This window comes from Dermochelys coriacea, chromosome 1, assembly GCF_009764565.3.
Source record: "Dermochelys coriacea isolate rDerCor1 chromosome 1, rDerCor1.pri.v4, whole genome shotgun sequence".
NCBI lineage: Eukaryota > Metazoa > Chordata > Testudines > Dermochelyidae > Dermochelys > Dermochelys coriacea.
Window position 1 is genome coordinate 7,900,835 of NC_050068.2, and position 26,816 is coordinate 7,927,650.

General features: G+C 51.2%; 1 protein-coding gene across 11 annotated transcripts in view; it reads left to right on the forward strand.

Annotated features, from left to right (window-relative positions):
* Positions 1–26,816, forward strand: part of ARRB1 (arrestin beta 1) — a 182,037-nt gene that overhangs the window by 33,767 nt on the left and 121,454 nt on the right. For 6 of the 11 annotated variants that reach the window (XM_043504006.1, XM_043504007.1, XM_043504011.1 and 3 more), the window contains exon 2: positions 12,688–12,717. The exons of the other annotated variants lie outside the window; for them this stretch is intronic. In XM_043504006.1, coding sequence (XP_043359941.1) covers positions 12,688–12,717 — 30 coding nt within the window. The remainder of the gene's footprint in view (positions 1–12,687; positions 12,718–26,816) is intronic. 11 annotated transcript variants of the gene reach the window in all.

The following is a 26,816-nucleotide window of genomic DNA, read 5'->3' on the forward strand; positions in this document are numbered from 1 at the left end:
CGCTGCAATCGCTGGCCCAGCCCATGTGCCTCACCCCTGACCCAATACACCCAAGAGGAGAAGAGGAGGTCGGTTCTCCATGATTCAGTTGATCCTTGGCCGCCCTGCTGGGCTTACCACCATGAGGGCCAAGTTTTGTGACCAAACGCTGAGTATCTGGGATGGCTTATAATAAAACCGCAGCAGAGTGTAATGCACAGTGTGCGTGGGAGAGATAGAGAGAGAGAGGAAGCACACGCCCAGAGACTGCAACGCCTGCCATTCTTCAGCTTGCATGGTGGGCTTTGATCCTGGCTGATGGTGACTGCCATGTCTGTATGAAGCCACGAGGCACTGCGATAACAAACTTAGACCGTTATACCGCACTGGGATTTTTATTTAAAAGTTTTAACTAGGCACAGTTAGATCTGGTACCTCCAATCCATCCCCTTTGAACTTGGATCTGGCTCAGATCTTTGCAGCTCAGGCTTAACTCTTAACAATGTCTAGTTTCCACCCCATGTGATGTAGGGTGGTCAAGTGCCAGGTTTTTGACTGGAAAGTCCAGTTGCTGACATTGTCCAGTCAGATCTACTGACCACACACCCAATGTCCAGTTACTGCAAGTGGGGGAGGCAGGAAGGTGCCAGGTCATCACCTGCTCCAGTCCCTACTCAGCTGGGGCCTACTCCTACCTTCATCATTTGGATGCAGCTTCCAGCACCGACTCTGCAGGCAGGTCCCTCCTGACCTGGGGGGGCGGGGGTGGGAGGGGAAAAGCAGCGAGCGACGGGGGGGAGGCAGGAAAAGGAGTGGATGGGGTGGGGCCTCAGGGGAAGAGGCAGAGAAGAAGAAGGGCAGGGCGGGGCTTTGGGGGGGAACAGGTGGGACAGGGGTGGGGCCTCAGGGAGGTTCCCGTACTCCTGCTGGAGTGTCCAGTTTTTAAATATTACCAAGTTGGCAACCCTAACATGATGTGTGATTCATTGTCCTCCTTTGTGACACCAGGGGCTGATGGGACAGGGGGTGAACTAGTGTGGCATTAGTTCTGTACAGCTGGACTGGGTTTCATTAGTTCTGTGTGACTGGACTGAGTGTCAGACACATAGATGAACATAATTTGTTGGGGAAGAGTCAACATGGCTTTGTAAAGGGAAATCATGCCTCACCAATCTATTAAAATTCTTTGAGGGGGTCAACAAGCATGTGGACAAGGGGAATCCAGTGGATATAGTGTACCTAGATTTTCAGAAAGCCTTTGACAAGGTCCCTTACCAAAGGCTTTTAAGCAAAGTAAGCTGCCATGGGATAAGAGGGAAGGTCCTCTCCTGGATTAGTAACTGGTTAAAAGATAGGAAACAAAGGGTAGGAATAAATGGTCAGTTTTCAGAATGGAGAGAGCTAAATAGTGGTGTCCCCCAGGGATCTGTATTGGGACCAGTCCTATTCAACATATTCATAAATGATCTGGAAAAAGGGGTAAACAGTGAGGTGGGAAAAATTGCAGATGTTACAAAACTACTTAAGATAGTTAAGTCCCAAGCAGACTGCGAAGAGCTACAAAAGGATCTCTCAAAACTGGGTGACTGGGCAACAGAATGGCAGATGAAATTAAATGTTAATAAATGCAAATTAATGCACATTGGAAAACATAATTCTAACTATACATATAAAATGATGGGATCTAAATTAGCTGTTACCACTCAAGAAAGAGATCTTGGAGTCACTGTGGAGAGTTCTCTGAAAACATCCACTCAGTGTGTAACGGCAGCCAAAAAAGTGAACAGAATGTGGGAATCATTAAGAAAGGGATAGATAATAAGACAGAAAATATCATGTTGCCTCTATATAAATCCATGGTACGCCCACATCTTGAATACTGTGTGCAGATGTGGTCGCCCCATCTCAAAAAAAAGCTATAATGGACTTGGAAAAGGTTCTGAAAAGGGCAACAAAAATGATTGAGGGTCTGGAACAGCTTCCATATGAGGAGAGATTAATAAGACTGGGACTTTTCAGCTTGGAAAAGAGACAATTAAGGGGGGATATGATCGAGGTCTATAAAATCATGACGGGTGTGGAGAAAGTAAATCAGGAAGTGTTATTTACTCCTTCTCATAACTCAAGAACTAGGGGTCACTGTAACAGGGTTCACTCAGCACTGTGGCATCTCCTGCTGGCTATCTTGGGAATTAGCTCTGTGCCCTCTTCAGGTGGTGTCTCGCCACCATCATTCCTGCTCTAGGACCCACATCTCTCCAAGGACCGCGGCATCCTCTTCAATGACACAGCCCTCCGGCTGTGCCGCACACTGTGCTCCCCCCTTCCGGGGGACCTGCAGTCCATTGTTCAGCCACTTCCCTTAGTGGCTACTGTGTCTCACTTTTCCGGTCCCTGCTAGCAGCACTGCTCTGTCCAGGGTGCTGGCAGTTCTCTAAGCCCTCCAGAGACACAGTCCTTCCTCTCTGGGCTCCCAGCGGATAACTGCCTTCCTCTGCCCTACAACTCCCTTTTTATGTAGGCCTGCTTGGCCTTGATTGGCTGCTCCTTTCAGCTCTTCTCTGATTGGCTGCCTCCTGCACAGCCTCCCTAGGGCTCTATTAACCTCTTAGAGCCCACTGTAGGGCAGGCACCCCATCATAGTCACCAAATGATATTAATAGGCAGCAGGTATAAAACAAACAAAAGGAAGTATTTTTTTCACACAACGCACAGTGAACCTGTGAAGCTCCTTGCTGGAGGATGTTGTGAAGGTCAAGACTTTAACAGGGTTCAAAAAAGAACTAGATAAGTTCATGGAGGATAGGTCCATCAATGGCTATTAGCCAGGATGGGCAGGGATGGTGTCCCTAACCTCTGTTTGCCAGCAGCTGGGAATGGGTGACAGGATGGATCACTTGATGATTACCTGTTCTATTCATTCTCTCTGGAGCACCTGGCATTGGCCACTGTCAGAAGACAGGATACTGGGGTAGATGGACCTTTGGTCTGATCCAGTATGGCCGTTCTTATGTTTAAGCCCTAGGAGAAGTGTGCTTCGGGGCTCCATGCTAGTAACTGGAGGACATTAGCCTGCATCACAGACTCATCCCATAATTCAGAACAATTGGCAGCATCTGACCTGAGCAGCTGGTAACAGGAAAGGCAAAGGGTATCGCAGGTCCGGACTGGGGATCAGCAGCAGGGCTTTGTGCATGAGTGGGGGGCTGAGGCCTGCAGGTGGAGATGGAGTTGCATTGGCAGAACTGGAGTGGGGAGCCTGGGACCGACATAGCATCAACGGAGCTGTGTGTGGATCCAGGCCTGTATGTCTACCAGGAGCCTCTCGTCATGCACTAGTTCACCAGTGAGGGGCTCTGACAGAGCTATTTGGAGGGCCCAGACCTGCAGTGGGGGTGCAGCAGGCTGAGAATAAGGCCTGGCGAGGGCCCAGAACTGCAGCCAGTCAGTACTGCAGGTCACTGGACGTCTCTGTACTTATATTATGCTGTTCAAGAAACTGCAGGTCCTCCCAGTGTGCCTGTCCTTCCTCACTTTCTCCTCCCACAACGTACGCATGCAGGAAGTTTGCCCAGCAGCTGCCTGGCCCTGAGGTGCTACTAGGCCTCATTTCATGAGTGCTAAAAAAGTACAAAATTCTCCCCGTAAAGGAAATAAATAAATCAGCAAAGGGATGAGAGAAGGGGCCGCTTTGCGCTCTCAATCGCATCCGTGTTTCATCTATAGAAAATAATGAAAAACTTCAGCTGTAACGGCCCTGGGGGAATAGTCTGAGCCTTGTGGCTGGGAATGCAGCGAAATGTATTAAGAATTAATAACACATGAAAGCAATAGCCTGAGCCATTTGATGCTTGTAAAAATTTGTTGCTGAGCTGAATTTGTTCTCGTTTTGCCTGCACCAGTAAGAGGTGCGGAGGTGCTGCACGATCCCCATTGGTTTGCTGACAAGCACCTCTCTTCAGCGATTGGTGGCTGAAGATGGCTTGACTAAGCCTTTGGAGTGAGCAATGCAGTCATCTTGAACTCGCCTTAGGGCAAACTTTACAGCACGTTGCATTATCCCTTACAATCCATAGGCAATATTTTTCTACACAATGCATGATTAATCTGTGGAACACACTGCCACTAGAAGGCATTGAGGCTGGGTGCTAAGCAGGAGTTAAAACTGGATCAGAAGTTTCAAGTTACATTTGACTGGATAAAAACATAGGTGGAAGGAACATAAATCCACATGCTTCAGGACATACACCAATCTCTAGCTGATGGTGGTCAGGAAGAAACATCTCCTAAGAGAAGGTTATTGCAGAGTTGTCTGTTTCAGGATTTCTTTCACCTCTATTTGAAGCATTGAAATCTGAGAGATAGGATACCAAGTTAGATGGACTACTGCTCTCATCCAGTGTGGCACTTCCTATGTCCCTATAAACGCTGCTGGCAATTGCAATTGATGCTAGAGCTGTGTGAAAGTGCAAAATGTTGACATTCCACTTTGGGGCCTTCCATTTCACTTTTTCTTTCCCTTTTGAAGGCCCGAGATGGTGTGTAGTTTTGTTCTTTCATAGAAAATCTGGAGAAAATGTGAATGATCTAGAGTTGGGGGGATTATTCCTTGCACATCTGTGAAATGATCAATTCCACCTTTTCTTCTCACGGTGAATTGTTCAAAAATAGATCCTGGTTCCTATGAACAGTGCCCAGCACAATGGGTCTTTAGCCTCCAGGCACTTCTCCAATGCACTGGATAAGACTAGGGATGCACTTTACCTTCACAAGCATCTGCCAAAGAGTTTTTGTGACCACATTTTCAGCCTAAGGGTCATTTGCAAACTGTTTGCTTCTCTGAGTCCCAAAAGGATGTGAGTTGTAGCCAAGAATTTTGCAGAAGTCAAGGAGGGATTGGCGGCGATATGGGTAACGAGAACATCCAGCATTCTAGCCATTAGTGCTAACAAAAGAATATTGATAGGGAAATCAAACCTCATGTTTCAGGGTTTAAACCAATCTCTAAAGATTAGGGATCAGGAGGAGATGCTCATGAGGGGCAGATTATTCCACAGCCACTGCTACAGGTCCTTCCGCCTTACTCTGACACATGGCTTGCTGGCTGCTGTCCGAGCAGGACACTGGCCTGGGAGGACTGATCCTGTCTGGCAATTCTGATATTCCTATCATGTGTGCCCATCACATATTTCTCTGGGGAAGAAGGTACCTTGCTTGCTCCACCATCTGAGCCCTTGCCATGGCCGGCCACCCCACCAGCTGCTGTTCCTCACCACCTGGGCACCCCACCAGTTGTGTTTCCTCTCTGTGGGCCACCCCACCAGCCACAGTTCCTTGCCACCTGGGCACTCTGCCAGCCACTCGTTCTGCTCACCGCCTCACCAGACACTTGTTCGCTGGCCGACTGTCAGTTATCTTCTGCTGCCACCTGCCTCTCTGCTGTGACCTCTGCACATCAGTCTCATAGTGATTGTCAGCTCCCTGCAGGCTGGGCAGAAAAACCACCCCACAAGTGATTTCAGCTTTCCTTCAAGCACTTCAACATAACAAAAGGCTCCTAATGGAGCCTATTTAGCTCTATCTTTGAATAGTGGGGAGGAACAGATTAAATCAGACTGGGGACCCTTAGGGAGAGTCCACACCTCTTGGCAGGGACACCTGTCTCCACCCCTTTTACTGTCAAAGAGGGCTGGCATTCAAGCCCCTGGCTTAGTGGATTCCTTTCAGCTGAGGGTGACAACATTTCACTACCTCTGCATTCCATACTAATGCGATTTGTAACCCAACACCAGCCAAAGCTGATCACTTGGAGCTAGACAGCTCTGGTCTGCTAGATACCTATGCAGAGTATGTGTGTTCATATAAATACAGTTTGTTCCTGAAGTCTTCCCCCCCACCCCCCGAACTAGCTGTCAGGGGAGAATTCATTCAGATCCTGCTTACATCCAGAATTAACTGTTTCCAGGAACAAAGCCACTGTTCCATATATGCCCCCAGAAATCCCTGCCTAGGGTTTGGGTCGAGTGCGGTTCTGTTGTGTGGATGCTGGGATTGGCAGTGGGATTGGCTAAACTGGATGCCTGGACTGGGTAAACTCTGCAGTGGAGACACCCTCAGAGGCCTATTTGAAGTACTGTTTCAAGGCTTGAATTCCCTAAGGGCTGGCCTGCACTGAAAACTTACATCTCTCAGGGGTGTGAAAAGTCCACATCGTGGAGACGTGCAGCTATGCCAATCTAACCCCAGGTGTAGACAGCACTAGGTCATCATAAAAATTCTTCCAGCAACCTAGTTACCACCTCTCGGGGAGGTGGATTATGTACAGTGACAGGAGAATCCCTCTCATCTCTGTAGTGAGTGTCTGCACTGAAGCACTACAGCAATGCTGCTGTAGTGTTCTAAGTGTAGACCAGTCTTAGAGACCTGTATAGTCCTCATCATGCACACAGTCCCATGGAAATCAATGGGCTTGCTATTCCTCTCACTTACAATGGTGATGCTCCATTAACTTCAGAGGAGTGACTCCTGATTCACGCCGGTGTAAAGGAGAGCAGAAACAGACCCAACCCAGAAAGAGGTCCGCAAGGCTTTGAAGGGTTGGTCTCTTAGATCTGCAAGCTGTTAAAAGCTGTAGCTGTGATGGCACAAAGGAGTTGTTTGCGCTAAGACTGGGGTCATAGGAGCTTACTTGGGTGTGTTTCCTACATCACAGCTTTGTCCTTTCACAAGCACCCTCCCATGACCCCTGTTCAGAGCTGCTGTGGGAATGACACTACACACGCTTCCCCCCTTCACAAGCATCTGGAAGACAATGTTGTTTTGAGAGAGCCCAGCAAACTTGCTGCGCTTTATTTTAATTGTTTCCCCGGCCTGAAGTGCAGGAGATAATCTTCCAAGATAGCATTAATAGAATTGAAATGCAAGCACAGATTATCCAAGGACAAACCATTATTTGTGGCCTAATGCCAGGCGAGAAAGTTAATAGCATTATAAATCAGGAAGCACAAGGAGATGAAGATCTTTTCAGATCTCCTGCTTTCCTGTCTCCCTTTTTTGGGAGGTGTGGTTGTGTTTGCATGTGTCTCTGTGGTCACAGCTGGGAGCTATGCCTGTAAAATATTCCTGGTAGATGGTTTTACAGTTCAGCCCTAGTTTTAAGTGGTCAGTTTCTGTGGTCAGTTATACCATTGTCGATACAGCACTTAGACTGTTATGTCTCTGGGGCAGAGACCAACTTTGTGTTCTGTGTTTGGAGTCGGAGTCCCTGAGCAGTTGTACCAGTGTAATGAGCTATTTGAGGTACTTCCATGGTTTCCATGGCTGTAGTGTCTGAGCGCCCCTCAATATTTAATGTATTTATCCTCCCCCGCTGTGAGCTAGGGCAGCGCAGTTATTCGGGTGCTACAGATGAGCTCCCTGGCACAGTGAGACTAAGACCCAGATCGTTAAAGGTATTTAGGTGTCACGTCGCTAAGTGTTGCAATGCCTAACTGACTTAGGAGCCTAAGTCTTACTGAAAGACAATGAACCTTAGGTTCCTAAATCAGTTAGGCATTGCAACATTGAGTGTAGACATGTCCAACCCAGGGCTCCCCTGTCCTAGTTTAGCACCATAATCACCGGGCCATCTTTCCTGCCAGAGAGGAGAACTGAGTTCCATGTCTGCACATAGAAGAGTAGAGCACAAGTTTCTGACAGCCTGATTTTCAGACTTTCTGGGCGGGCCCAGCTCCCACTGACTTCTGCTGGACTTGTGCGTGCTCCGAGATTCTGAAAATCAGATCCCAAGCGGCTCTCTTCGGCTGCGTCTTCCCGAGGAAAACAAGTGTTTTATGAGCTCGCATTAACATCCTAGTGAAGACAAGGCAGTTTGTAGTTTTCACCTGTATTCAAGCCTATGGGGAAACTGAGGCTTTAACTCACCGCTAATTAGGCCTGGTCTATCCTACAGAGTTAGGTTGACGTAAGCTGCCTTGCGTTGACCGACTATGGAAGTGTCTTCACTTCAATTTTTGATGAAATTTGATGTCCCTACACCAATTTAGTAATGCCACCTCTCTGAGCGGAGTAGAGTCCAGGCCGATGTCATTAGGTCGATGCGCTGTCAGTGTAGACACTGCGTCGCTTATGTCGACAGTTACTGGCTTTCAGGAGCCATCTCACAGTGCCCCACTCTGACAATACAACTGATACAAGCGCTCCTGGTGAGGATGCTCACCGCCACCACAAGGAGCCAAGTGTGCACCCACACAAGCGATTTTATAACTGCAGTGGCTGTGTGCCGATGTATGTTAGGTCGACGTAGTTTTGTAGTGTAGACATGGCCTTAGTGTGACAACCACTAACTGCCTGGTCTTCCCTAGACTTTTACCTTGAGTTGAGAACACACCCTTTTTCCCAGTGAAAACAAAGCCTAAGGGTGTGCACTAGCTCCTCTGCACTAACTCCCCATGCGGACACACTTACTGTGCATTAAGTGTGCATTTGTGCACATTAGCTGAATGCACTTTGGAAGCGTATTAAGCTAAACCGCCTGAGGGCTCTCACCGTGCAGTAGGAGTATGGTCATTGGGAGTTAGGGAGGAGTAGCTAGTGTGCTTTGAATGCAGACCTTGGCTCACTGTGCACTAACTTCCCCTTGTAGACAAGCCCATGGTTACTGCAATAATGGAGTCTAGGGGCTCAAATCCTGATGTAACATTCTGTCCGAGGGCCTAGCCTGGCAAGGTGCACCATTAGTGGACGTTAAGGAGGCTCGGGAGTCCCCTGGAGAGGTTAGCAGTTGGTGGGGCTGGGCTCCCAGCTGAGACACGTTGGCTGGGGCAACATGTGGGACCCTTGCCTGGCAGCTACCCGCCACTCATTATCTCTCCACTCTGCAGGGCTCTTGCTCTGGCACTTTTCACCAACCATCCACAGACACAAAATATCACGAGCCTCACACTGCTCGCACCACGGCCCCTGTATTCTGTTCATGGGGGATTTTGTGCTGCACCAGACGAGACCTAAGGGGCTGTTGTAATAGAAAAGAAAACCGGATCGGTGCGAGGTGCGGGTTCATTTAAAGTAAAAAATACACAGGCCCTCAGGGCAAGCTGTTCAGGATAGATTGACGGTGATCAATATGCGCTTGTCACAGCTTTAACTCAGGGAACGGTTGGGCTGACTATCCTACAGCATAGCACTGGGGGCAGCTGCAGGGGGTCCATGGTGGAGCAGTGTTGAAGAGGAAGTCCATATAAAAAAGGGGGTTTTTTCGTCCTGGTCTTATTGCCTGCTTCCTGGGAGGGAATTGCTGAGACAAGAAAGTGTGACCCCTCCTGTCTCAGGTGATCTCTTGTGGCTTCCATGGAGGACTTCTCTGCTACTTTGTCCCATGTGTGTTTAATCAGATTTTGCACCACTTATTCAGCACTTGATGCAAGCAAAGGCTTCCCCCACATTAGCTAGATAACGCCCGTGTGATGACAGTACCGTTGGGAGGGGGGCTATAAAATTATCCCCATTTGACAGATGTGGGAAAGCAAGGGAGAGCAGTTCAGTGTCTGCCTCAGGTCAGAGATATGAGTCATTGTCAGAGGCTGGCTCCTGGCTCCCAGACCTGTGCTCAGCCCAGCTAGTTACATTCCCCTCCTCGGTTAACCCTTTCCTCTCTATCTCACAGACCTCCTAGCATGCAGCACCTGAACAGAGCAGGCTTGTAACAGCCTTCCATGTGTTGGTCTGGGGGAGGAAATCTTATCAGAGGCTGATCTGCAACAGCCTCCCATGTGCCTTCCACGTGACAAAGGTCCCTTCCTCCATCTCTCTTGCCCTTGTCCTTCTCACCTGGTGGCATCTTATCCTGGCCTGTTTCCCCGCTGGAGGAGAGCATCTCTGGGGCTTGTGAAGGGCTAGCAGAAAGAGGCCATTCCCAGGAGCCAGATAACTCCTGGCTGCCACTGGTTCCTCTGTGCAGACAAGTCAGAAGATGTGGTGAGGCGGAACAGGGCATTCTGGGAAAAATGAGTTGACGTCCGGACGAAGAATGGGAGGCTCTATCAAGCAGAGGGATACAGGCACACAGCATGCGGAAGGAGGGGTGGAGGCAAGTTATGAAGTGGGCCGTGAGTTATGAGGCTTGGGGAGTATTGCAGTAGTTTCAGCCACAATCAGGTTATTTGTACTAAGTGCTGGCAAACACCGAGGGAGAGAGGCCTTTCCCTGAGGACCTTCCAGTCTAAACAGACAAGACAAAGGGTGTGGGGGAAACTGAGGCACAGAGCAGGGAAGTGACTTGCCCAAGGTTACCCAGCAAGTTAGTGACTGTAGCAGGAATGAAACCCAGGTCTCTTGACTTCCCGCACCCTACACACTGGACCATACTGCTCTGCAAGACCACCCACCACTTTAGTTCCTTTCAGTCCCAGTAGAGCCTTTCCGTTGGATGGTTCTTCAGTGTCCCATGGAAAAGACATTGAGCTCAGCCTGGTTCCCGAAGGCCAGGTGTTCCCACGGCAGCAGGCGGCCCCGGCAGGCTCAGTGCCGGGATTTGTTCCACTTCACCGGCAGCCGAGAAACACGAGTAAAGATGGAAAAACAAACTGAGTCATTTTTCATCCTGTCAGCTCCAATCTGAAAGAGGCTGGAGACCAACGTCCCCCGCACTCAGTGAGGGGTCCCACCAGGTCAGCACTGACCCTGTTGGCAGGGGCGGATGCGGGAGAAGTGTGGGTTGCAGCCTGCACCGGGCCTGCATGGTGGAGCTGGAAGGCAGAAAGCTCTGGTCTCCAGGGCCATGGACCGAGCATCTTTTCTCCAGCCGGAAATTTATTCTGGGCCTGATCAAAGCCCATTGACGTCAATGGGGAATCATTCCAGGCTCTTAAAGGGAACAATGCTGGGTAGCTGTTTCTGGACCCATCAGCTGTTGCATGTTAATATTCCCCTGAGCTCATCAACACCAACGTGTATTTGAAGTAACCAGACTAACCCCAGTGTCCGGGAGATTGTATCTGGCCAGGGGGTGGCACTGGGACGCCCTCTAATTTCAGAGTGTGCGATGCCTGCTCTTCGATCGCCCACCGTCATTAAGTCATTCCGTTGTTTTCTGAGCAACGTCCAGGCTCTTTTGAAATGCACCGTGCGTATGTCCATGCGTGCGTGGATCTCGGAACGAATTGCCAGCGTTGGTTTGCACAGCCGAAACTCTGTGCTGCCTCCTGGATCTTCACCTCTTTGTGCCGCATTCCGTCCTTTCTCTCGCTGGCTGCCACGTCCTAAAAGAGTGGAGAGGGTGCATTTCAATGGCTGTCGTCTTCTTCCTGTGATTGTTTCCTCATTGTCCTCGCTAGCACCGGTTCGTGCAAGAACACCCTCTCCTGGCATTTGTGTGGCCAATAGTTCCATAGAACTTTCTGCTGGCTTTTCTTTCTCGTCTTCCCTTTTTCCGGTGCTTTTCCTTCCTACGTGACCACGTTAACTCGAGATGCTGTTATCGGGAAGTTTCTTGAACAGCAAGTTGCTCCTGAGCAGAAGTGTCTGCATTTGCCTTGCTGTGTCAATGAAGCTCTGGCTGCATAATGAGCACCACGAATATCTGTGGTGGTGGGGAGATGTCCCTGGTCCTATTGAAGTCAGTGGTAAACTGCTCCCAACTTCATTCAGTGGGTGCAGCACTGGGAGGTTTGCTACCCAGGCTTATATAGCCGCTGGTATCTCTGTTGAGTGCCAGTGTAGGTGCAATTGTGATCTTTTTCTGATGGGGACCTCTTGTATGGGACTGGGATGCAGGCAGTCTGGCCTAATGGTCACAGCTGGGCTGGGGTAGGCGGTGAGCAGGGGTCGGAGAAATCGCTAGGGCCGGGTTCAATAAGCAAGAGCCAGGGTCAGAGTCGGGCCAGGGTCAGAGATGGTAGACCAGAGGTAGTCCTAGGCTGGAGTCGCAGTCAGACGGGTGTTCAGGAGACAAGGTGAAGTCTGCAGTCACAGCAGGCCAGAAGTCTGTGTGATTGCCCAGATGCCTTCCTGGGGTTAACTAGTGTGTTGGGCAGTCAGAGGGCTGCAGGGTGCTGTCACTATGGGTCCTTCGAGAGGTGCTTCCTGCAGCGCCCACTCTCCTCAGGGCTCCCTGGCTGCGGCTCTGCCTTGCCCCTGGAGGTACCATGGGACCATCCGCTGTCCCAGGCTCTGCAGATCGGGGTTCTCATCCATGGATCTTTACACCCCTCCCACTGGGAACGGGGGCCATGCAGCTCATTTGGTACGAGTCGCTGAACAGTCGCCCTGTCCTAGAGCAATGGCGTGTGTCCGCTCCCGGAGCCGAGCTGGGAATCGAGAGGGGAAAGGCTCGGCAGCCTGTTACAAGCGCATGCAGTTCAGGCACTGGATGGAAAGTGGGTTCAATTCCCAGCTGTGCCTCAGACTTTCTCAGGCCAGTTCCGTGATCAATCTGTGCCTCAGTTCTGCATTTGTAAATGTGACCGGTGTCCTTCCTTGTCTCCTGGGGGGCTGTCAGCATAACCCAGCTGCTCAGATGTGGGGGTGTGGGTGGGCATGGATAGAACCTTTTATTCTCCTGTGATTGCTTTTATGTGTCTATGTACATTGCCTCTTGGATTCGTGACACATTCGGAGTCCCATGGAGTGATTGACGGGGACTTGTCTGACCTTTTACTAATCCTTGTTTGGAGAGGTTTTGACCATGCTGTTTTCTGCCTTGCTTCTCAGTGGTAACGAGACGGCAGCCTACAAGTACAGGTACCGGCTTTTCTATCCGCGTGTCTGCATGCCTCACGGAATGCTGCATTTCGCCCCCTGACATCACGCCCCTGGCCAACGAGGGCTGGACCATTTGCTTTTCAACCCATTCAGTGCTGCACCCCCCCACCCCTCTGCCTCTAAGAGTGAGCTGGATTGTGCCTGATGCATTGGCAGCACAGCTAGTATGTTCTACCTGAGCATACCTGGTCTATTTAGTACCACTGCAGGTGTGTTCTACCAGCACTGCTTAGTGCATTTAATACCACCACAGGTATATTCTAACTGAGCATACCTGGCAATATTTTGCAGTGCATCTGCCTGGTCTAATCAGCAGCAAAGCTTTTAATTGCATTATAAATATTTGACGAATCGTCTGGTGTTTATTCTGACACTGGGTGGCCTTTTTGCCAGCACGACACAGTTCTCGAGCTCGATCTCCCCTTCGTGATCCCACTGTGCACTTCATTTGTTTCCGTCTGTAAAAGGGCTTAGGCTGCAAACAGCCTGTGCAGATGGAAAATCCTGTCTGTCAAAAGGCCCCGCCTTGTGCTTTCTACCTAGCAAAGCCATGGTGAAAGGTTCGTGTTTCTGCAGAGCCGAGGGAACGTACTACCACCGCCGGAGCAGAAACACAGGGTGACCCGTGTCTCCAGTGCTGTCACTGCAGGGACCTCATCCAATTGAATTTGACAGTTGGAGGAAGCTTGATGGATCCAACTGGGATGCTACAAGCATAGGCTTTTTCACTCCTGCCGAGGTCATAGTGTCCCGGCAGAGTCCCCAGTGGCTGGTCTGGAGCAGGTCCTTTCTTAGACAGTGGGTAGCACAAACCATAGAGTGAAATGCAAAGGAAGCAGACCCTTTCAGAACTGTGACTAGGGTTGCCAGGCGTCCGGTTTTTGACCGGAACACCCTGCCGAAAAGGGAGCCTGGCAGCTCCAGTCGGCACTGCTGATTGGGCTGTTAAAAGTCCGGTTGGCGGCACACCGGGGGCCTGGGGCTAAGGCCACCTCCCAGCCTGCCCTGACTCCACAGGGCTCCCGGAAGTGGCCACCAGGTCCTTGCATCCCCTAGGTGCATGGGCAGCCAGGAAGGCTCTGAACGCTGCCCCCGCCCCCAGTGCCAGTTCCGCAACTCCCATTGGCCAGGAACCGCGACCAATGGGAGACGCGGGGGCGGTGCCTGCAGGCATGAGGGCAGCACACGAAGCCTCACTGGCTGCCCATGCGCCCAGGGGCTGCAGGGACTTGGCGGCCACTTTCTGGGCAACAAAATGTTGATAAATGCAAAGGAATGCACACTGAAAAACATGATCCCAACTATACATATAAAATGATGGGGTCTAAATTAGATGTTACCACTCAAGAAAGCGATCGTGGAGTCATTGTGGAGAGTTCTCTGAAAACATCCACTCAAAAATATGCAGCGGCAGCCAAAAAAGCGAACAGAATATTGGGCATCATTAAGAAAGGGATCAATAAGACAGAAAATATCATACTGCTACTATATCAATCCATGGTACCCTCGTGCTTTGCATGCAGATCTGGTCACCCCATATAAAAAAAGGTACATTGGAACTGGAAAAGTTACAGAGAAGGGCAACAAAAATGATGAGGGGTATGGAACGGCTGCCGTATGAGGAGAGATTAATAAGACTGGAACTTTTCAGCTTGGAAAAGAGACGACTGAGGGGGGAGATGATCGAGGTCTATAAAATCATGACGGGCATGGAGACAGTGAATCGGGAAGTGTTATTTACTCCTACTCATAACACAAGAACTAGAAGTCACCAAATGACATTAATAGGCAGCAGGTGTAAAACAAACAAAAGGAAGTATTTCTTCACTCAGTGCAGTCAACTTGTGGAACTCATTGCCAGGGGACTTTGTGAAGGCCAAAACTATAACTGGGTTAAAAAAATAATCAGATAAGTTCGTGAAGGCTAGGTCCATCAATGGCTATTAGCTAGGATGGTCAGGGATGCAACCAGATGCTCTGAGTGTCCCTAGCCTTTGAGTGCCAGAAGCTAGGAGTGGACGACAGGGGATGGATCACTCAATGATTGCTTGTTCTCTTCATTCCTTCTGGGGCACCTAGCTCTGGCCACTGTCAGAAGACAGGATACTGAGCTAGACGAACCATTGGTCTGACCCAGTCTGGCCATTCTTATGTTCATATGACCCAGATGAAGTAGCATAACAAATTTGCGGTCACCTAGAACATCATGGTTGTCAGTATACTGGACACCATAACAACTCAGAGTTTAGCAACAGATGTTGAGCTAGAAACCAGGCCTTCCTGTTCCAAAAATCTCAAGCTTCTTCCAGTTGAGCTAAAGGAGAATCTAGCCCCTGTCACAGACAGTATCCTGGGCTTGATGAACCATTGGTCTGACCCCGTCTGGCCATTCTCATGTTATTAGAGTTCAGACTCAAGATACCTCAATGTTTTAGGGTGCCCAGCATCTGATCTAGGGGTTGGAGCCATCTGGCCATCCTTGCTTGCCATGCCACGCCCATCACTGTGATGTCTAAGTGCTTCTCAGATATAAGTAAGGTGACCACAAGGTCTGGGCAGGTCTGTCTATACTACACAGAGAGCGTGCCTCCCAGCCTGGCGAGACAGATGGGTGCTAAAAATAGCAATCTGGACACTGGGGCACGGGCTAGCCACCTGAGTCCACGCCCGTCTACCCCTTTGGTCCGAACTCAGGTGGCTAGCCCGAGCCACCACCCATGCTGCAATGTCCATACAGCTCGCGCGAATCTGTCCTCCCAGACTGGGAGGCCCACTGTAGCCTGTGTCTCCCTCGCTCCCTGAAGCAAGGTTACTGTTGCATTGTTTCACAGCCGTGATTTTAGGGGGTGGCTACTGGGCGGGAAGGTCAAAGACAGGCTAGTCCTGCCCGAGGCAAGGGCAGTTCGTCCATGCTAGTCATGCCGGACCTGACTGTGGCATTTGATTTGCTGCCAATCACCGAGTTCCCCTGCCTCCGAGGAGCTGCAGGGATGAATGGAAATGGCCTGACATAGCTCAGGTCCTTCCTCTCTAACAAAACCTCCAGGGTCGCTATGTTCCTTTGCCTCCAGCCTCCCACAGGGCTCAGGCTTCTCCTTCATGTCGTACAACATCTGTAGGAAGCCGCTGGGGGAACTGGTGAAATGGCCCGAGCTGAAGCACCCTCAGTACATAGGCAGCACCCACCCCTGCTTGCCCAGTGCCTGGCCAAAGTCAGCCCCTGGGTGGGGAGCAGTTGAATGCAAGCCAGGCTGAGGGGCGCTGCTCGTATGAGGACGGTGGACTTCCCATTGTGCAAGTTCATCCCTTTGGCTTAGCTCCCTCGTCCTTCGCACGCTCCCGCACACCCAGCAGCCTCACCACTCGTCACGCTGTTACGCCTCCAGCTGGGGAAGGAAGAAAGAGGGAGATTGTTGTTTCGATTTTTAAATACTTGGAGGCACCCGGCACTCCTGAGGCTCCTGTCAGGTGGAGAGGGTTATCTGGTTCTTCCCTTCCACTCCTGCGGACTGAATCCAGACACCGTGGCAGCCCCAGGGCTGGTTGAAGCAATTCTGATATTTCTCCCAGTCATTTGCACGAGCCCTTTGGCAAGGGCTTTGGGACCCACTCGGATGTAAAGGGCCGCACAGACGCAAAACCATCACTGTTGCCAGTCCAGCGCTGAACGATGCAATGCAACGGAGCTTCTGCTTCTTCCCACGGGAGGCCGTTTGACAGCCTGATGGATTGCATCTGAAAGGGAGCCTTCCCAAAACTCTGCTCACATTTTTCTTTGCTTCATTAAACAAACAACACTATCCATCTTCAGAGCACGTCACCAGCCTGTCCAGGAACTCCTCACTTAACGTCGTCCCGGTTAACGTTGTTTCGTTGTCACGTTGCTGATCAAGTAGGGAACATGCTCGTTTAAAGTTGCACAATGCTCCCTCCTTACGTCGTTTGGCAGCCGCCTCTTTTGTCCCCGGCTTGCAGGAAGAGCAGCCTGTTGCAGCAAGCGGGTGGGGGCTTGGAACCAGGGTGGGCCGGCAGCCCCCCATCCGCTCCCCCCTCCCCTAAGTTTCCTGTGTGGCTGCCGCCCAGCAGGCTACCAATTGCCGGCAGTTGCCGTCCCTCCTCCCACTGCCGTGTGCTGCTCCTGGGATCCTCCTGCTTGCTGTGCAGGGGGAGGGGAGAAGAGGGGAGCTAATGTCAGGGTGTCCCCCTCCCCCCTACTCCTGTCCCCCCCCACCGCTTACCCCTTCTCCATATAGAGCAGGGTGAAGACAGAACAGGGCTCAGGACAGAGAGAGGGAGAGACCGCAGCTGCTGTCTCAACTTCCTGATCTTTTAAAAGGCAATGTACTTAGGGTGGGGTCAGCATACTTAAAGGGACAATCCGCATCTCTCTTTCTCTCTCTCTCCCACACACAGGGCGTGTGTCTCTGTCTCTCTCTGCCATGCTGTCTCCCCTCCCTCCATTCGTGCTGCCTTGTAGAGTGTGAGGCTCCATTAACAACAATGTGTTAACCCTTGAGGGCTCAGCCGAGTGCTAGTTCATCATTTAGCAGCAAGGCATTCCCTGGGAAATATCCCACCCTCTGACTCCACCACCTCAACCGAGCTTCACAATCATCATTGCTATGTACAATATTAAATTGTTTGTTTAAAACTTAGACTGTGTGTGTATATATATGTATGTATATATATAATATAGTTTTTTGTCTGGTGAAAAAATTTTCCCTGGACCCTAACCCCCCCATTTAGATTAATTCTTATGGGGAAATTGGATTTGCTTAACATCGTTTCACTTAAAGTCACATTTTTCAGGAACATAACTACAACGTTAAGGGAGGAGTTACAGTATGTGTTAATGCTTCACGCCCCTGTGGATGGAGGATGTCCTGTAACAAATGCATCACCACCCAGGGGCTTTGCAGTGAGGTGAAACAAGCATGGCACTTTGGAACGTCATGGTGACAGCAAAGAACCAAACCCTTAGATCATCAGTTGCTACAACTTGAGCTGAAGGAGAATCTGTCCATTAGCGGTTAGCGATCTAGGGCCTGTCGACACCCATGCACTAGAGAAGGGGCCATTGCTCATACACACTAACCAGGTGTGACGAGGTGGGCTTTTCCCCCTTGTGATGTTGCATGTGAGTCTTACTGTCCTGTACTAATACTGTATGTACCTCAGTTTCCCTGTGTACTGCACCAATGCCTAGGTGGTGGGAATTGGGTGTGTGACTTTTCCTGAGGCACTCAGGGCAGGTGAGGCTGCCCAGCTGCTTGCCCATAAGCTATGGACAATGCCACTATAGCCAGGGCAAAAGACCTACGTGGCTTTGGCCTTCTTGAGTCTGACCTCAGAGCATTCAGCATCCCCATTCACCATGCGCTTCCCACAGCGAGTCCACCTGAGTCCCGACTGGCTTCTTTTAGAGCAGTTCCAGAGCATCGGCCCGTTGACACAACACCAGGTCATTACCGTATTATCCACATGGAGAAACTGAGGCACAGAGCAGTTACGTGCCTTGCCTGAGGTCACAAAGGCGAGTCCCTGTTAGAGCTGAGATTAGAAATCAAGCGCTCCTGCTTTCTTGTTCGGGGACTGGAGCACAGATCTCCAGCTGCATTCAGTGTGTGGACCCCATCGAGGACAGAGAGACTGGTATCCATCAGATCTCTGGACTCGTATGGGCTTGAGGAATAAAATCTCCGAGCAATCTTCACCAAGAGAAGAGACATAGTTTTAGGATCCAGTGGTTTGTGGGTAGCTCCAGCCATTGCTCATTGCAAGCTGGCTGCAAGCCACCAAGGGCAAGATTTTGCTAAGCATCTTGGCAGCATGATCCAGTGGTTTCATGGATTACCAGAAGGTTGAGCATGCACATTTAAGGACAACCACCCTGCTCCGAACGCTCAGAGGTATGGATTGTGGCTTGTGGCGAGATGGGCAAAAACAATAACAAGGGAGAGAATAACGCTGAGCGTTTCTTTCTTTCTTCAAGGAAATCGTTCATTAACAAAAGCTATTCCCCAAGCGCCAGCCCAGCAAGAGCCATGAAACCACTTACGGCGCATCCAGGCAGCCTGCTTCATTGTGCTTTCAATTTGTTTCCCTCCGTCTTTCACCCACACTCTCGTCCTTGTCCTCCGTGGCTCAGCGTTTTCCCCGGAGGAGGCTGGTTGCCTGGGGACCCACGTGGAAGGAGTTGGTGACCTTCGGTTCTGTCCCACGCCACAGACACCTGCCGCAGCAGTACGGCCGGTGACTAGACACGGCTCTGTTAGCTGAATGAGATGGAGCAGGCGGTGTAGACTGGAGTGAATCGGGTTCAGTGTCATGTCTGCTAAGTGCATTTACGACCACAAGCTCTGCGTTAAACTGACTGCTTTTTTCAGGCCTGGCAGAAGGGATCTATATGATCATCTAATCTGATCCCCTAAGTAGCTCAGACCAGAGGATTTAGTCCATTGATTCCTGCAGTGAACTAAATACATAGTGGCTGAACCAGAGTGTAGCTTTTAGAGAGACGTCCAGTTTTGATTGTAAGGCCTGATTTTCAGTGGGTGCTCAGCAGATCCTAAAAGCACGCTCCCTTGTAAGATGTCTCAAGTTGAGCACCCAAAATTTGAGGCACCTAAAGCCAGGCCAGGGCTTCACCGCTCTGTGGCCTCCATTTCCCCAACTGTCAAACAGGGTGATAATGCAACCTCTCCTTGCAGGGGAAGGGGAGGGGTCAGTGACAATTGGTTCATTACTGATCATGGGGCACTTAGATCCAGTGGTAACGAGGGCCGTGTAAGTGTCTAGCTCCCCGTCTCTTAACTGTGTCCATCTGTACGTGCAGTAGAAAGGTCACGCGCCGAAGGCACTGTGCATGCCAGCTCGTTCAGAGCTAGCGTGGGTATGTCTCCTTGAGCTGGGAATTCCCCCTCCAGCTCCAAAAGTATGCAGACCCTTAGACTGGGAAAAGACCTGTTTAGGCATTTGTCACGTGTCCGTTTCCAGCCCAAATGGAAGTGCTCCATTCCCGAAGGCAACGCTGACGTCCCCAGAATGGCTACTTGCTGTCAGCTGCAGTCACAGGGAAACATCTCAAAACGGTCGCCTCCGGGAGGCAGAGGGGAAACTCAGCAGCTGGTTTTCTGACACTGATCAGTAGCGACCGTCCTGGCAAACTCGCTGACAGGGAAATTCCACTTGGTTCTCAAAGAACTTTCTGATGACAAATAAACACCCTTGGAATGGTCTAACTTTCCTGCGCCCTGGAGCAATGACAGGAATTCAGATGGAAGGGGGCCGTTTAATCTCTTTCCAATAACAGAGTGAAACGTTGTTTTTTTCTCTCGTTCTGAAATATTGGTTTGTAATCCAGACAGTACAAACAGGCATAAATCAGTCACTTCAGTAAATACAAACTGTTCATCTCATCCATCAGTATCAAGAGCAGCTTATGTCATGGTTAGTGCTTTCATTCGTTATGGGACTTTAACAACCGGATACATTCAGCCTGACAGCCCTTGTTATTGGTATCATGGTAGCACATTGAACCCGCGACCAAACTCAGGGCCCTGTTGTTACCCACGAGACAGTCCATGGCTGCAAAGAGCTTACACTCAAAAATGAGGCAGATGAAGGGAGGGGAAACTGAGGCACGGTGATTTGCTCACGGTCATACGGCTCGATCCTTGATTAACGAGGTCGTTGATCACTTGGTGATTGCATGTTCTGTTCATTCCCTCTGAAGCACCTGGTGTTGGCCTCTGTCGGAAGACAGGATACTGAGATGGATGGAAAAATTGGTCTGACCCAGTGTGGCCATTCGTATGTTTTGATACAATGGGTCAGTGGCAGAGCTAGAAAGGGAACGCTGCTCTCCTGATTCCCTCTCCAATACTATCTCCCCAGGACCACACTGCCTCTCACTGCCTTTGGGCCTGCAGCCAGGGGGAGGGCTGCCCCTTCTCCAGTTTCCCAGCAATACCACTTCTTCCTTGGAAGAACTTGGACAGCTCTTCCCTCCGGTTGGTTCCCTTCCAGGGAGTGGCTTCATTTGCTCTGTTGACACCATATGACCAAGGTGTGAGAGGCAGGAACTGCTGGCCTGGGTCACCTGAGATAAGGCAGGGTTACAAGAGGTGAATTGTTCCTGTGATGTCCACTCACTCCAGTGGCTGCTGTCCTCGCATCTGGAGCCCAGGGAGCTTGCAGAAACAAGGCACGGATTGTGGGTGGCTGTTAGCAGGCGTGAGCCATTCCCTCTCTCGGTCTGGCCTGGCAGGCACCCTGTGGAGCAAACTGCACTAAACCCACCGTCCTAGAAATGCCACGAGCCGTCCCAAAGGCCCTGGCAAGAGGGGAGTCACAAGGGTGGGTCTGGCTCTGGATTTGGAGCCAGCCCTCCCAAAGGAGCCAGGGGCACTTTATCACAGGGCTTCTGTTGGACACATTTCCAGGTCAGCTAGTGTTGGGATCAGAGGCAGGGGAATCCAGCTCCTGGTTCCCATGCTCATGTACAGCACTGTGCACAGAATGGAGTAGGAAGCCAGGGTCATTGCGGTTTTGGGAAGCAGGACTTGAAGTAAGTGGAAGCTGTGGTTGGGCCTGCCCTTCTCTTTGGGTTGGCAGAGCAGCAGGCCCCTCCTCCTCGGGTGGGGTGGCGAGACCTCCCCCAGCTGTTTCTATTGGCTTTATCACCTCCTCTGCCCCATGATCAGTGTGGAGAGATCAGAACCTGCTGCTGCTGCAAGGGGCCCCGGAAGCCACAGACCTAGAGTTTGGTGAGAAGGGGGGGCGGGGGGGCAGTGAAATTGTCTCCTGGTTCTGCAATGCCACATTGGTCCAGGAAACCCCAGAACATGGCTGGTTCAGATCCAGGTTCCATCCCTTCCAAGCAACACATTTGATTGGGTGACGGGGAGGGAGTCCCAGTTTGGGACGGTCTATAACTTTAAGGGAACAGGGAGCAGGCACATGATTGCTAAGCAGCACTTTCCCTCCCCCTGCACGATGCAGATCTGGAAGAGCCCAGAGTTTGCTTGTCAGCAGCTTGAGATAATGGCGAGTGGTGCTGACTGTTCCGAATCAGGCTGGGTTAAGAAACAGCCTTTCAGCCCGGGAAAAGCTCAAAGGGAAGAGATCTGTCTTGCTTTACCCCTGCACTGTTAAGGGAGATGTATTGCAAAAACACATCGCAACGTGCAAACCACCGGGGGGGAGCTGCTTTCAGGGGCAGAACAGCAATAAGGCACAGGTCAGGCTTTGCCAAGGGGAAGAGTTGTGTCTGAACGGAGCAGAGAGCGAAGCCCGACAGAGAGAAGAACACGGTGATTAAAAGCCGAGGAGGAATCGCTGTATTGGCAGAACCTAGAGGGAGCCATTGTGTGGGGTTAGAGCTGTTTGAGCCACTTTCTGCCTCGTGAAGCGAACATCCTGCCCTTAGATCCTGTTTGTTTTTCTATGCAGGGACGGGCATGGGAATAAAAAATTGGCCACTTTTGGAGGGGCACTTTTTGTGCCCTGTGGCCAGAGGAGCTGGTTCTCCTCCCCCACCTCCACCCCCGCGGCCAGAGGACAGCAAAGGTGATGATGGCTCCTGATGGGACAGGCGGAGGTAGGAGCAAGCTATGGGATTCTACGGCTGCTGGGGACTCCCCCATCTTGGAAAGACCACAGTCTTTACTGGGATTTAAATGGGCCCTAGGTTTCACAGGGGGGTGAATTTCACCTCTAGTGCAGTGTGAAGTCCCCTGGCCTCTGCAGCACGGATCTGTCTGCTGGCCCCTCGCTCTCCGCCTGTGGCTGAGGTTTCCTGGCTAGCCTAAGCCACCCCCTGCATAGTGTGTAGCCGCAGCTCAGATGCTGTTGTAGAGCTGCCCACCAGTGCCTTGCCACAGGAGATCCTGGCTTTGCAGCCTCGGCAGTCAGCTTGGGCTTGCTCAGGGGCTGAGAGGGGCTCCTGGAATATCCTGTGGATCCTATCGCTCGGGGCATCCCAAAGACAGTCAAATCGGAGGCCCTCCTGGCCAAGCCGGCCTTGGAATGCCGAGAGACCTGTCAGAACGCCCAAAGACCATCATGTGGGCATGACATCACGAGTACGCGCTGTCTCTGGCTATCCATGTGGCTCTGAATCCCTTCACCGGCACCAGATCCAAGCTCAGATCAAAGCCAGACTCATGCCTCCCCCAGTTCACCTTATTCTGACTCCCTCAGCACCAGGGGATGGGCTTGGGGCACACGCTGGGCTTTCTCTTCTGCATCTTTCTTACCCTGAGAAACCACCCGGAGCCCTTCCACAGTGACTGAGCCATGGAGCAATTCCCAGCTAGTCCCCCCCTGCTCCCTCCCTCTCCCCAGCTGCTGGAATCCTTCCGTGGGCTTTGACCACGAGGGGCTGGGCTGGTAACACTCTTGCAGTGCCTGCCATGTGAATGTGTCCGTCAGGAAGGTGCGAGATTCAGGCATGCTGGGGAGAAACTGCTGACAATGGTTCCGTTTTCCCGAGGGTTTCATACCCTGTTCATGGTCAGTTTCCTCTGACTCCAGAAGCTCCTGTTACGATGTCTTGCTCTAATGACTGGCCCTAGTGATTATAATGACCTGCTACTTAAGCTGTGCATACACTAGAAATGCTGGAGCACCGTAATGTAGACACTTACCCCAGCAGCGGAGGGGTTCTTCCATCGCTGGTCTAGATCCACCACCTCTCCGAGAGGCAGTAGCTAGGGTGATGGGGGAATTCTGCCATGGCTTGAGAAGGTGGCACACTCTTAGCCTGGCAAGCCAGTGTCCAGTCGTGGGCCATGTCTTCCATGGCAGCCTGCTTCGGGGGCTTGATTCCTCCTTGCCCAAAGTGCTGTCGTTACATTCAGCTGCCCCTAGGAGACCTCACTGTCCCAGCCACCCCGCTGCACTTGCTGCTAACCTTGCTCCATGGAGCCCAGAAGCTGGGAAGGCAGCTCTGATGGCTTCTAACAAGGAAATATCGGAACTCCTTACAGCAGCTGTCTGCCAGCAGTAAAGAACAACATCTGTGCTAATGCACATAGCTTGGCTGCCAAGCAGCATTTCCAGAATACCATTGGCCATTCCAGGCAATGCATCGGAAGATTTCAGCAGTGAACATACTGCAGCGAGAGCCAAGCCAGCCTTGGGCTGCTCCCACTGGCAAGAGCCCTTAGGTTTTGCTATGAGGCCTTCCCTTGCATTGACAGGCAGCTAGTAGAAAAGGCATTAGCTGGCTCTGCAGGAGTATGGGGCGTTGGAGAGCGTTGCAGTGATTGGATGGGCTACCCTCTGAGGTGCTGAAGAGACAGTTGACTTGGTGCAGGTGAAAGGGGCCAGTTGGAGAGGCCTGGAGAATGAACTCCTGTGTTTATCCCCAGGACGGGCACAGCGTAGGTACAGCCTGGCAAGCTTTCCCCGCGGGTGGGAATTATCAGGGCAAACCTCTCCTGCACCCCACTGCAGGCCTCTCCAGCGGGAAAGGGCTTCCAGAGACAAGGCTGTGCCGTGCCGTGTCGCCCCCAACCTAGAGCCTGATTAAGCCACACGCGATGATGAGTCATTCCTGTGCTAGGCTCCAGCCAATCCGCAAACCAGGAGCTGGTCTGGTGACCCTCAGGCCGGGTATATAAGCCCCACGGGAAGAACTGCAGCTCAGTCTGCCCAATGTCACTTCATGGCTTCGGACTCTCCCCTGCCTGAGAGTGGGGAGAGACCCCTTCAGGCCTCAGCCTGCTCCTGCCTAGCTCCCAGCCCTGCTCTTGCTTTGTTCCCTACCCATGATTGACTCCTGACTCCAGCTTTGACTTCTGGCTCCGGTTCCTGGCCTGGCTGCCTCTGCTCCAACCACTAGACCCAACTACCACGGCTCCAACACTAGGCCTGTCCCTCCATGTCTTGGCTTCCGACAAAGGGAGTCTAAATCTCCATGGGCAGCCCAGTTCTGACCCCCTCAGCGGAGCCAGCTAGTTGTGATGGGGTTAGCCGTAGACTAGAACTGGTTGGCAATTTTTTGACGCAAGGTCTTTTGCCAAAAACACCGACTCATCAAAACTGAAACCCTTCACGAAACAGCGTCGGTTGAAGGATGCTCCCGACGCAAAACTTTTTTTTTTTTTTGGTAAACAAAAAGTTCGGCGATTGTTGAACTGGAAAGGTTCTGCTTTTTGAGACAAAATGACTTTTTGCTTAGAAATGTTGGTAAATATTCACTAGCACAAGGTTGAAATCGAAAGAAAACATTTGGAAATGATCAAAATGAAATGGTTGCAGTGACCCAAACTGAGTTTGGGGGGGGAGGGGTTTTGGTTCACAGACGCTTTTGAGATTTGTATTTTTTGTCCTGATTCAAAATGGGAGAAAAGTTGCAAATGTCAAAAATTCTCAGGGAGCGAGAAAAGCTTTTCCCTCTCAGCCCTACCGTACACACCTGCCCACCGAGAGCGGGACTCAGCCCAGCTTCCCATTTCATATAGGCCACCAAACAGGCATTGGATGATACAAATTCAGATTAGTGGCATCGCGACAGCTAATGCAGTTTGCCGGTCCCCGGAGCTATGCAGTCTCCCTCTCAGGAGACAGCCATCCACAGCTCTGGGCTCATCTTCCTTCCCTTGACACCAGTATCTTTTCCACTAATGTTGATGGGGCCAGCCTAGATTTACGCTGGGCTTGTCTAGGTGCAGAGTCACCCCGGTTTCAGTTAAGACGTCTTCATGAGAAAGTTGCCCATGTTTAACTAAACCAGTTTAAAATCACATTTTAAGAGAAACTGGTGGGAAAGGCTGTGTGGATGTTTTGATCAGGCTCATTTCAATGTAGTGTGAGTTACAGGCGCTGAGTTTTATTTTTCCCTGTGGTTGCTCCCCACTGTTCTCCCCAAGGTCCTGCCCCCACTCCGCCCCTTCCCCTGAGGCTCTGGTCCTGCTCCTTCTCTTCCCACTTCTGCTCCACCCCCTCCCCTGAGGCTGCCTGCCCTCTCGCTGCTCTCAGCCCTCCTAAGTGCCTCCTGTCTGCCACCAAACAGCTGATCGGAGGCCCTGCGCCGAATAGCTGATCAGCGACCCTGTGCTGAACAGCTGTGGCTGGTGGGTGCTGAGCACGCACTTTTTTCCCCCAAGGGTGCTTGAGTCCCGGCGCACCCATGGAGTCAGTGCCCGTGAAGTGAGTCGATTACCTAAGCTAAACCGAAATAAGCCACTCTTCACCGCAAAAGAGTGTGCACACTGGGTTTTGCACCAGTTCAGTTATGCCAGTGCACTCTTCTTGCATGTAGACAAAGCCTAAGTGAGAGGAGAATCTGGCTGTCCCTCACCCTGAACAATCATTAAACTGTTACAGACTTGACAGCAGTTTTGATTTAAGTAAAAAAATAAAACCCAGCCACCCTCAGACAAACAGCTGCTTTGCAAAGGGGTTTTGCATGTTGTTTACACAAGCATATAAATGATCCCGCTTCAGGAAGCCCGTGCGTCACTGGGGAAGCTGCTCCCAGCTGGGGACTCTGTGGTTTGGACGGCGCAGGACGGCGCTGACTTACTGCGGCCATTGTTCTTTAATTAAAACGCCACAGTCTGACTTCAGCTGAGGCACAAGGCTTTCCACCACAGTTCTGGGCCATGCGTGCCAGAGAGGAAGGGAGAACAATGGATCCAAAGAATGACCCACGTCCAGATGAACTGATCCCCGGAGCAGTCTTCTCCCTATTTTTGCCATTAATTTTCTTCTTTTAAAAAGCAATGACCCACAGCCTCATGCGGAGAGGCATGGTGCCAGGCACCAGCGTGGATCAAACTCAGGACCTTCAGCACTGATCCTGGCACTGAGTTAAGCGACAGCTCTGGTAGATGTAAGAAGCAGGTTGTTATAATCACTGAGGGCCAGCCACAAGGGGGCGATATGATCTAATTTGCTAAGCTGTTGTAAGATGCCTTGTCTTCTGACCACCATAACATGTCCATGGAAGCCCTCAAGGACAAGGAAAGATACGTGAGACAGTCCAAGCAGTGCACGTTGCAGGAAACAAGCAACATTCTCCCCTGGGGGAGGAAACGGGCAACATGGAAGGGGGCAGGGGGCCAAGT